Raw genomic sequence first — 12,671 nt, forward strand, 5'->3', positions numbered from 1 at the left:
TGGTGAGCGGGTGTATTTAGGTGTCCGATTAGACATTTGTCGGAACCGGCCGGCTCGGACCACTATAGCATATATCCTCCATATAACCTATTTTTCAGAAAAAGATGATTTTTGTCATATCTTCCTCAATTTATCAGATTGAAGCTTCAAACTCCACCAAATGCTTACGTACATATATAGCATATATTGTGGTCTGAAAAAATCATAGACTGTAATTTTTGCCCCTTTTTTACGGCTAGAAGCTTCAAATTTCACCAAATTTGATCAAATACTTACGTTTACGTCATAATTTCTTGAAATACGTGATTCTTAGTCATAGTTTTTACATGCAAACCACTAAAAACGTGAAGCTTTGCATCCTCACACAAAGTACCTACCTATTTTTAAACGGTTTTATTTAGCTTGACTTGACAGGCAGGCCGCACGGCCGCATGCACGGCCGTTGTGAACGAATTTTGTAATTGAAATTTAAGAAACTTCCCGATAAGCTACAAGCTTGAAACTTAGAATATAGTTCAGAACCCGATGACAATGCAATAATAAGAAAAAAATCGCCGCTAGGTGGCGCAAGGATCGAGATATTCACAAAAATCGTATTTGTAGTCCGATTTGGCTCATATTTGGAACACATAATACATATAAGAATAGAAAGCGGCCTATGAAAAAAATCTCCGCTAGGTGGCGGTAGGAACGAGATATTGACAAAAATCGTATTTGTGGTCCGATTTGGCTCATATTTGGAATACATAATACATACAAGAATAAAAAGCGACCAATGAAAAAAATCGCCGCTAGGTGGCGCAAGGATCGATATATTCACAAAAATCGTATTTGTGGTCCGATTTGGCTCATATTTGGAACACATAATACATATAAGAATAAAAAGCGACCTATGAAAAAAATCGCCTCTAAGTGGCGCAAGGATCGAGATATTCACAAAAATCGTATTTGTTATCCGATTTGGCTCATATTTGGAACACATAATACATACAAGAATAGAAAGCGACCTATGAAAAAAATCGCCGCTAGGTGTTGCAAGATCGAGATATTCAAAAAATCGTATTTGTGGTTCGATTTGGTCCATATTTGGAACATATAATACATTACATACATGAAAAGAAAGCGACCTATGATGTCCGATTTGGCTCATATTTGGAACAAATATTACATACAGTCCGGTAGAAGTGACATCAAAATATTTTGGAGTTGGAGAAGGGACAAGCATACGTGGCGCAGAGTCGAGTAAAGTCTTTGGAAGGCAGTGGCGGATCCAGGCTGCTTTTTGAGGGGGGGGGGGGGGGGCGATTTCAGTCAGTAATTGTTTATCCCAATAGCTGATGTGTTTTGAACAAAGTTCACATCAAGACACTTTATACGTGAAAATGCAAGACAAAACAACAAGGGAAACGTATAGCAGACCGTTATTTTTTAGGGGTAAATTTATCAGTATTTTTTTACATTGTTTAATAATTTCATACACATATTTGGTTTCATTTAGTTATTCAAATTAACAATAACACATCCAATTTTTTTACATCATTTTTATCTTCTGCATAGTTCATATTCACACAGTAATTTTAATTCTATGCTTCCCTTTTCTTACATATCTTTCAATTATATGATCAATATCAATATCGAAATGGGTATTTAAAAGTGCAAGACCAGTGAGTCTGTTCTGGGACATTGTGGACCGTAACCACGTTTTCAACCGGCGAAGTGTCGAAAAACTCCTTTCAACACAAGAATTGCTAGCTGGAAGCGTGGCCAGAGTTTTGATAAAATCATTTATTGATGGAAACGCATATTCATTGCAACCATTTAAAACTTGTTCAGCTGATAGTGGAATTGATTTTTTGTGTTGCTTATCAGCGTTCTGACAACACTTCGTACTCTCCATCTAGATTAATTTTATTTCCTCCAATAAGAGATGCGTATCGTTTACCAAGATCTTGGACAAGGCCTTTAGACAAATTTTTTTTTGCAGTGTATTATCTTTGATGGTTCACGATGGGAGTAGCAAATTAAGATTAAAAACTTCCAATGTATCTTCAGGTAATCTACCTTGTAAATCAAGAATGATCAAGAAAAGGTATACAAATTGCTTTTCGATAACACTCTTCAGCGTCTGATGAAGTGTAATTCGCTCGATGTATTTGCTTTTTAGCAATTCGTGGGAGGACAATATCAAACTTCAACTCATCTGCTAAAGCGACTATTTTTTTGTAAAGTCCCGAAAAACGACTTCCTGCTTCAAGTCTATGGTTTTTTATTGTTCGCAAAGTGTCACTCAATGCTTCAGCAGCTTGATTCAAATCTATTGACGGTGTTTGCAGAAGTAAGCTTAGTGGTCGTGTAACAGAAAGTACATTGCTCAAACAAATCATTGAAATCACGAACTCTGTCTCGCAAATAGATTTCAACATAGAACGGGCCTCAGAACTTGTTGTTGGATCTTGCCAAGTAGAAATTTCTTGAAACGAAGCAACAATTTTTGTGATATTTTCTTCAAACTGCATTATACCATCATGTTCTTCAGACCAGCGCGTTTCACATAGTCCACTTAATGATTCCTGCAGATGTTTTTTGAAAAATATGGTACGTTTCGGAGACTGATTTGGAAAACTGTTCTCTTTAAAATCTTACAAGTTTTCATAAAAGCCTCATTGGTTGGTTGCTGTGCTGCCCGGCTATGGATCATTACTTAGATCACATAATATCGCTACAACAGGAACAACAACATTAGTCGTCCGCATGCGGCAGGCTATATTTTCGTATTCTTCCTATCTCCTTCACAATTATTTCAATAAAATGACAATTTTGGGTATTTTATAAACACGATCTTTACAAAATACTTATGCATTTACAAAAAAACAATCTTAATACCATTTTTTTTTATAATTGTTTTTTTAAACAACTTAAATATTTGCAAATGGTCCAATATTTAAAGCGCGCGCCATCATTGCTGGTATATTTGATTGCTCATAGTTACCGCTAAAGTATTGAGCGAAGGGTCCGGAAGCGAATACGCCCACATCATCACCACCATGAGTCTCCGCTTCCAAGGGAACAGTGGCAAGATATTCAAAGTTTGCATTATCGGTCTCATCTGCATAGATTTCACTACGACCCGTCTTTTCATTGTAGGTATTGTCGAAACCAGGTCCATTGGCATAGGACAAAACAGTGTAAGGTAAACCATCGTCGGCTACACCATTGGCCAAACCAGTAATTGCTTCATCACGATACTGAAAATAAAATAGAAGAAAAAAGAGAACAATTTAAAAACGTTTAAAACCGGAGGAAACCGAGTATTATATGCTCAGTAGTGGATTGAAGGTAGCTATAACTTTTTGAAAGATCCCTAAAGTGTGAATTAAAAATTCTCCAATTAGAATATGAGTAATTTGAGATATTATTGGAAGGCACTTAGCGAAAGAAAACAATATTGGCATTAAAGAAAAGGAAAAATATACTAGACTCCAAGTTATTTTTTTTTGTACATAAGGACAAATATATTTTTGAAAAAGTTCCCAAAGAATGTGTCGAGTTCGTAAATTTTGTTCCAATACAAATAAACTTTTTAAATTCTGCGAAAGGGATGTCGTGTGAAAAGGGGCGTAGTTTATTTTGAGGGGACTGAAGTGCTTCACTTGCTCCATTTAACTGAGGAAAGTTGTTGAACGCCATATTCTTTTGCATACGGTTCTAGCCGCTCACTATTTCCAGACGCATGCACGCAAGCATTCGCTGGGTAGCCACTGAACTTCCATTCGGTAACGAGCTAATGTGCTGCAAATATGATAATCACGTGATCAGTTTAAAGGTTACCTAGAAAACCCCATCGGCAGCGTCTGATGACCATGAAGTGCGGGAGCAAACGCGCGTCTGTCTCGATATTTAAAACATGTAACTGAACATTCACAAAAACCACAAAGAAGTTTCATGTAATGGAACACCCACTTTTTGATTACGAGTATTGCAAAGGCTTGCGGGCCCAGGATTTGAGGGTATCTGTCTAGGATAGTCCGTTTCATGATTGCAATGGTGCCACTGATCGAAAATCCATACTGATGATGGCACAATGCCGAAACCGGTTTGTCTCGAAACCAAATTTGACAAGGGATGACGTTTCAATATACATCATTTATCCACCCTGTCGGAAAATCAAGAAAACTATATAAGTCACTGTTGTTATTGTAACAACAAAAAGGCTATCCGAAAGTTAAGAGAAGTGTTGCAGATGTAGGCAGTCCTTTGTCTGAAATGAATCCGGCTCCGCTCTGTTATCACCACCTTCTGGTGTTGATTAATTTTTTCGACTGCTCGGACCCTCAGGTCTGGGGGTTTTAGTCGCCACAACAACAACAACAGTCCCGTAAATCTTGCGAAGAACTATTCTCTCGAACACTTCAGAGCCGCCACATCAGACGTTGCCACTGAAAGCATGATTTTCGTATCCCGAGAGAAGCCGCGCCTTAAACTGCGGTGGGTGTATATCAGTACTGTACCTGTACAATTTCGCCCATAGATAGTACTTTCCTTTGTTTTGAATTAGCTGTCCCAAAGTTTTCTTAAATAACATATCTCAAATTTTGGTTGTCACAGAGCGATGGTTGTACGAATAGTTGGCCGAATGACGGGCGAACGAATGCAAATGCAATTAAACAAGCATTTGCCCACAAAGAAGGTGGCCCTTCTGGGTGGATATCCGATTGGTGAGTGCAATATTATTGATATAATGTTACGCTTGGATTTACACAAATCTTTATCAATAGCGACATCTGTATGCTGGTACAAAGCAACTCATGTTTAGCAACTAATGTGAACAAACTTACAATTTACTAGTTACCGATAAAAAAATATTTAATTATCCTAACAACCCGTCTACATTCATACTCACCGGATAACCATTGACAGTCATGGTGTGCGAATGATCTGAAGTCACCACAATTAGCGTATCATCTTCTGAGGTCATACTACGCGCACGTGCAATGGCTTGTGAGAACTCCACAGTATCCTCGAGAGCCTTGCGTGCACGAGTATCATGATGTGCCATATCGATACGCGCACCCTCAACAAATAGGAAATAACCATTCTTGTTCTTACTTAACATTTTAATTGCCACCTCAGTCATTTCCGTTAACGTCGGTTTAACCAGATCATATCTAGTACGCGCCAAATCGCCATGGTAGGGACAATGCGAACTGTCAAACAAGCCCAACAAGTATTCAGTCTTTTCCAAATTCACCAAACTCAAACCTTTCTTGCTCCAAACATACGCTGCCTCTTGACCACTGGTCTTCTTATCTTTTAACCAATCTTGTATAAGATTACGTCCATCCGTACGAGAGCCGGGAATACCTTCTTCATCATTAACGGTTGTGTTAAGGAACTCACGTCGACCACCACCCATTACTACTTTCAACTTTTTACCAGTATCCCATTCGACAAGCTGACGTGCAATATCAACATTATCATTGGGGCTGCAACCATCCAACTTCACTTTGGCATCATTTTCCCAAGCACGATTAGCTGTATGCGCATACATCCCAGCTGGAGAAGCGTGTGTGACGCGCGCGGTTGTAACTAAACCTGTATCCTTACCGGCATCTTGTGCCCATTTGGCGATGCTATCGACAAAATGAGCGGAATTTTGTCCGGTTTGACAATTATAACGCTTAACTTTGGCATTAACTCCAATTGTACCATAGTTGGCTTTTACACCACCCAAATAGGCGGTGGCCGTACAAGCTGAATCGGCTACTTGTCGATCTACGCAATAGGTCTTTGATAGACCTACATAATGAAACTTTTCGAAAGATACCTGTTTGGAGCTGTCACCCATTAGGTTACGTGCCGCTGTAATTGTGTGTACTGACATGCCATCGCCCAAGAAGAAGATAATATTCTTAGCTCCATTGTCAGATTTCACCTGCGCAGCTTGTTTGAGTTTACTCTCCAGTATAGATTGTGCAACCTCGTGCCAGTATGCAGCATCACGTTCAACGTCGCTGGTAACATGGGATGCAGACTTTGTTAACGTGCGTAAAGAGGGGTTGTTGTCGCGTGGGTGGTCTGTGTGGGCGAAAGAACGGTGTTATAATTTTATGTATTGTAAAATTTTTGTTTTAAACACAACAAAAAACTGCTTAACAATATTTTATGCACGCAATAACAGTAAAATTAACAATGGCATTATAAATTACTTACGAAAAATGCTTTGGAAACGAGATTGCTAATTCATAGTGGACTTAGTGATGCGCGAAACTGAGGTCCCATACCCGAAGACTCTGTAGTAGAACGATGGGTAAGTTTTGATGCTTTGCGCAGCTTCAAACTAAATGAAAACAGGAACTGGACGCTGAACTTGCTAACCGTATCCGAAGACTTGAAATGGAAATGAGAAAATTACAGGGTTTTAGTGTTCAAAACAAAGGCGCGCAACTGCAGAGCCGAGCTTGAACACGTGGTCTTAAATCAAATGAAAAAGGAAGTAGGACCTGAGATAGGCCTAAATGATGTGCGGGACTGCAGAATGGGTTCAAAATTATATGAAAATGTGAACAGAACGAACCGTAGTACCGAGTAAACTACTGAACTAAACTCGTATTTGTACTAAATAAAATGAACAAGAGAGTACAAAAGGACGTGGGATTTAGGAATAAGCATGACAGCGAAGCCTAACGCGGTCTCAAGATAAAAGGATACGGTTGTAGAACGGACCGTATTAGTTAATGACGTGCGAAGCTACGGAACCGAATTTGAAGTTTGATTTACAAATTAAATGAAAACAGGGATAGAATGGGTTAGCATGTTAGACTTAGTGTTGTGCGGAAATACTGAACTGCGACCGGTGTCCCAGTTCCAAATAAAAATGGACACGGAAAACGACAGACCACGATGATAGGAATTGCCGAAACGAACCTGATGACTCACTTTCAAATTAAATGGAAACGGGAATAGGGCGAGTCATAGCATTTAACCATGCCCAGAACTGTGGAACCAACCCGAAAACTTCACTTTAAATCACATAAAAACGGGAGAAAGGTGGAGTGTAGGACATAGAGATACACAGGACTACTGAAACGAGCCCGGAGACTCGGTTTCAAATTAAATGGAAACAACAGTAGAATGGAGCGGAGGGAATGCGCAAAGCTGCGGATTCAACTTGGAGAGTCGATCCAAATTAAATTAAAAGGGATAACAAAAAACTTTGTATGTGCTTCGCGATGGGTTTAGTGGAGCGAAGGCAAGTGTTCTCAATAGTCGTCTTTATAATAGGTTTTTATTATATCACGGCTCTACTGATTTAGTAAACAGATAACGCTTCTTCTTCTTCTTTCCTTCCTTAACTCCTAATGGAGCATAGGGCCTCGACAACCGATTTGAATCTTATTCTATTTGGTGCTGTCCTCGTGACATCATTCCACGTGTAACCTGCATCTTCCAATTCTTTATCGACAGTTCTACGCCAGGTTTTCGCTGGCGCCCCGGGTCTTCTGCTTCCCTGCGGGTTCCACCGCAGTGCTTGCCTTGCCATATTGTCTGGAGGCCTCTTAATCGAGTGTCCAATCCACGACCACTTGCGTTTTGCAATTTCTGTGGCTGCTTTTGTTTGGCTTGTCCTTCGCCACAAAAACAGATAACGCATCACATTTTAAACTATTGTACTCAGGGATTGTCATACTTTCACAAGGTTGCCACCTTTTTAAGAAAAAAAAGTAAGGAATGCTAAGTTCGGGTGTAACCGAATATTACATACTCAGCTGCCAAATTACAGCTTGCAAAACGTTCAAATTACCTCCTTTTAAAAGTAGACGATGCCACGCCCATTGTCCAAAATTGTACTAATTTTCTATTCTGCGTCATAAGGTCAACACACCTACCAAGTTTCATCGCTTTATCCGTCTTTGGTAATGAATTATCGCACTTTTTCGAAATTTTCGATATCGAAAAAGTGGGCGTGGTTATAGTCCCATTTCGTTCATTTTAAATAGCGATCTGAGATGAGTGCCCAGGAACTTACATACCAGATTTCATTAATACTATGTACAAACAGAACAATAAATTGAGGCAATTTCGATTTAAATTGAGTGGTGTTCATACAACTCAATTTAGCTTACATTATAGTAATTTGATAGCTGGTTTGCTCATCTCTACAGCAACAACATACCTTTGTTCAGACTGTCAAAAATATGCGTGTTGGTATTAGGCGAATGGAATGGAATGAAAACAAAACTTTGAAATTTTTGTGGGTTGTAAGAAAATGTGTTCAATGTTTTGGTTTTATTTTTAATTTCGCATCTTCTTTTGACAATCCTTAATTCAGTGAAATGACAAAAATTAAATCAGCTGATGAAATGAGGCAACGATATAGTTGAGCCATGCGTAACTAACGTTTAAATCTACTCAATAAACACACTTTACAAGGTTGCATTTGCAGTTCGAAACAATTTATTACGCAATTTTTTTTATATTGGCAATTTATTATTACAATTTATTATATGACAAATTGCGTAATAAATTTCCCAAATGGTATAAATAGCCAATTTGGTGTGTGTTTGTACATAGTATAAGATACCTCAAAATTCACTGAAGTTATCGTGTTTACGGACAGACGGACGGGCATGGCTAATGAATTTCTTTTTTCGCCCAGATGAACGCGCCAATATGGTTATAAAACGCCCTTCTTAACCGAAGTGATTTTCGAAAAACTTTTTCAATTACTTTTGATAAAAATATTTTAATGCACAGTTGCCACTTTACCCTTAGCGCAATGAAGGTATTCTGAGCGCATGTTCCGAAAGTCGCCGTCATTACTATGCCATGCTTCAAAGCGTGGCTTAAGATTCCTGAGGATAACTTCAGACTGAAGTCGAAATATTGAAAAATAAAACCAAAATAAAATACACATCTAAGTGTTTTATTTAAGAAAATCCGGCCTTGAGCTCAACCAAAAATCTTAGTTATGCTTTTTTCCCGCAATTGGATTGGCCGAAAAATTCGCCACGGTTTTACCTATCCAAATTTTTCTACGCTTCTGCTTATATACCAACACGTCGAAGAAGTCAATAGACTTTCTAAATACGTTGACAGCACTGATGAATAAATATGAAAGTATGGCTTCATAGGAGCACTGTCAATGCGTTCATTTTCATAATATTGGTCAGTGATGCTATTTTAAAACAGATTTGGGGTGTTTCGCGCGGTTTTTGTTAAGTTTATAGTCCTGACCGTTTAATGAGAACGACGCCTGCGAAGGAAGATATTCTGCGCAAAAATCCTGTGGATCGCTAAGCCAGTCCATAGTTTGCTTAGTTTTCTAACATCAACATTTCCGCATTCTTGCTGTTAATTATCTCACAAGTACTGGCGCTTGCTTCTATATATCCAACAACAGACATTTAGGGCCTCATTATGTATGACGATGTGACACTTTTCGTCGCAGTCACTTACATTACATTCACTACTATATAATATCAAAAATTTCACAAAGTAGTGTGCTGTCACTCATTGTAATGCGCGGATGCTCTTAAATCATACGAGTCTTGGTTCAGACGCAAAAAAATTTACTCGTTGCGCCTTACATAATTTGCCCTTAAAATCGTTTCTTTAGACGAATTGAGAGGAAATGAATAATTTCTAATTATTCATATTGTGGCGAATATTAGCATCATTATGATGTTAGTAATGTCGGTCGGTCGGAAGGGTCGTGGAGAGAGGTCAAGAGACTAGCTCATAACAGAACTCGGTGGAGAGAACTTGTTTTTGCCCTATGCTCCTAAAGGAAAGATATCTGTTTTTGTAATTTACTTACCAGAAATGTCAAGGATAGGTATCAAGGAAATAAAAAAAAAAATGATGTTAGTAAATAATCGCAACGAAAACAGTAATCGGCCACACTTATGTACATGTACACATTAAAGCAAGCAGCCACTCTTATCTACAAGGCGACGATGAATATTCCACATACATAAACAGCAACTCGAAGCGAAGAGATATTTCACATACACATATGTAGGCAGCAGCTAAGAGCAGATATTGTTACCTATACATACACACGCATATAGCTATATAAACAAGTATGAAGGCAATATCGTGCAAAGTGTAGACCTCAGGGGAAACGAACGAGACAACAGAGAGTATAAAAGCAGCGCAAGCTGAGGAATAACTAATCAGTTTGATTTAAACGTGCTAGTAGTGAAGTGTAATTGAATTTGTGGAGTACTACTCCCAAAGTAGTCCAAATAAAGACCATTTTGCAATGTTGAACATTGAAGTTATTTATTCGACAACTCAGCGATTAGAACGTAAGCAGAAGGCGCATAATTATCAGGAATTCCTTAAAATTTGTTACAATATCTTTGCCAGCTGTTATAGGCCAGAATTCAACTAGGTATCCATCGCGCTGGTAGACCATCGAATTCGAATTTCAACGATCTTAACATTCTGAGAGAGTTGCAAATCTATCACAACATTTGCAGATATCTTCTTAAAGCGTGATCTCGCTCAGAGTCTCGATAGCACATTGATGAAATGAATATGATGTAACTGAGTACTGCCGGACATAGCCTTAGAATCTAAGTATAATGCTATGTACAAACACACACCAAATTGGCATTTTATACCATTTGGACAATTTATTATACAATTTATCATATAATAAATTGCCAATTTAAAAACAAGTGGCGTAATAAATTGTTTAAAACTGCAAATGAAACCTTGTAAAGTGTGTTTATCGAGTAGATTTAAACGTCGGTTACGCATGGCTCAACTATATGGTTGGCTCATCTCATAAGCTGATTTTTGTTTTCATTTCACTGGAGTAGGGATTGTCAAAAGAGGATGGCAAACTCAAAATGAAACCAAAACATTGAACATATTTTCTTACAACACACAAAAATTTCAAAGTTTTGTTTTCTGATTTATTGAATAACTTGGGAAAAATTTAAACAACGTGACATCAGGACGGACAAGGAAACAGCTGTTTTGATTATACCTTGTAAATCTCTTCAAAGCCTTTTCTACCGGCAGTGGGATTCGAACCCGCACTCCTACAATGGTTAAAGTGTTACAAACGCATTCAGCCACGTCATGCTTTGATTGTTGTAAAGTTTTTCCCAATTGCCTTCTTTGCATATATTATTCTTTTACATACTGCATACTTCGTATGTAATTATGTGTTAAAGTTATGCTTGTTGGTAAGGCGGTTTCTAAGAAACTTGGTATTGTTGCTGTTTTTGTTCTATTTATAGAACTACAACGAATTAACCAATGTTGTCTATTTGTACGAGTTAATCGGGGATTGCCCGTATTGCTTTAAATGTATGAAAACATTTATTTGACGGAATTTTTAATTTTATAATTTATTTAATAATTTGGAAAAAAAATTTAAACAACGTGACATCAGGACGGACAAGGCGACAGCTGTTTTGATTATACCATGTAAATCTCTTCAAAGCCTTTTCTACCGGCAGTGGGATTTATGTTTTCATTCCATTCCATTCGCCTAATACCAACACGCACATTTGACAGTCTGAACAAAGGTATGTTGTTGCTGTAGAGATGAGCCAACCAGCTATCAAATTACTATTGTGTAAGCTAAATTCGGTTGTATGAACACCACTCAATTTAAATCGAAATTGCCTCAATTTATTTTTCTGTTTGAACACAGTATAAGATGATCTCGACAACAATTTATGAATGAATGTGCCGGATGAAATGAGCTAAATTCTGCCACATCAATAGCAAATACTTTTTCAAACTGTCGAATTATTTCACCATGCTGCTATTATGTAACTTTAATAACGAGTAGGTAGTTACTAATGTTTTCTATTCCTAACCTCTTCAAGTAAGTATTTAATACATCATTACGAAACTTGTTATACCATCTTCACAGTATCTATTCCATTAAAAACTAACAAATTCATCACACTCAAAGCGAATTTGATTCCTCACCTTCATCACGCCCAAGCACCACGCCCACTAAAAGTACACACAAGGTAAATACCCGAAGTCGATCGTTGCTCATTTTTATTCTTAAATTTCGTTAGAACTAATTATAATGTCAATATTACAGCAAAGTTTTTGTGTTGCTCGGGGTTAACTGTAGAAATTGAACTAAATGGTCAAAACGCAATACGGTGAATTTCTTGCATAACTTCTTTATCAATGTTATCAAATATGTGAACAACATTTGGGCTTTTAAACCAATAAAAATTATCATAATAAATTTCTATTCGAGTTAAAATAATTTTTGCAAGAAACGCCAAATTGACTTGTTATCATGTTTCTTGGTAGTATCTACAAGTACCATAAACTAAATGTGGTTTCTTTGTGAATGTGGTGCAGAACGCTATCTGCGAGTTGGCAAGTTCTTGTTTATCAGTTAGATTATTATAGCCAGATTAGCGTAGTACACGGTGACAAATTTGAGCCGCAACTTTAAACCATTCATCGGTTTAAGAATTTTCAAACTTTTTTGTATTAAATTGAAAACCCCTCAATTTTCTATTGTTTTTTTTTTCATTTTATTCGTTTTATTTTTTAAAATTATTTGAACAGTAAGTCTAAGGTTTTATAATTGTTAAAAAAAGGCCCTTATGATTAAAAAAAAACAAAAAAAAAATAGAAACTTGAAAACTCTTTTGGGTTTAAAACAAAACAAATGA

The 12,671-nt window shown here is 37.5% G+C and overlaps 1 protein-coding gene across 1 annotated transcript; it reads right to left on the minus strand.

The window, feature by feature from the left end:
* Positions 1–2,815: 2,815 nt before the first annotated feature.
* Positions 2,816–12,127, minus strand: Alp6 (Alkaline phosphatase 6). Its single transcript, XM_067778180.1, has 3 exons — positions 11,959–12,127; positions 4,901–6,075; positions 2,816–3,245 (listed from the first exon to the last, which is right to left on the minus strand). The coding sequence occupies exons 1-3, from the start codon at positions 12,029–12,031 to the stop codon at positions 2,916–2,918; spliced, it is 1,578 nt and encodes a 525-aa protein (XP_067634281.1). The 5' UTR covers positions 12,032–12,127; the 3' UTR covers positions 2,816–2,915.
* Positions 12,128–12,671: the final 544 nt, after the last annotated feature.

Source organism: Eurosta solidaginis, chromosome 3 (genome assembly GCF_040869045.1).
Source record: "Eurosta solidaginis isolate ZX-2024a chromosome 3, ASM4086904v1, whole genome shotgun sequence".
NCBI classification, from domain to species: Eukaryota; Metazoa; Arthropoda; class Insecta; order Diptera; family Tephritidae; genus Eurosta; species Eurosta solidaginis.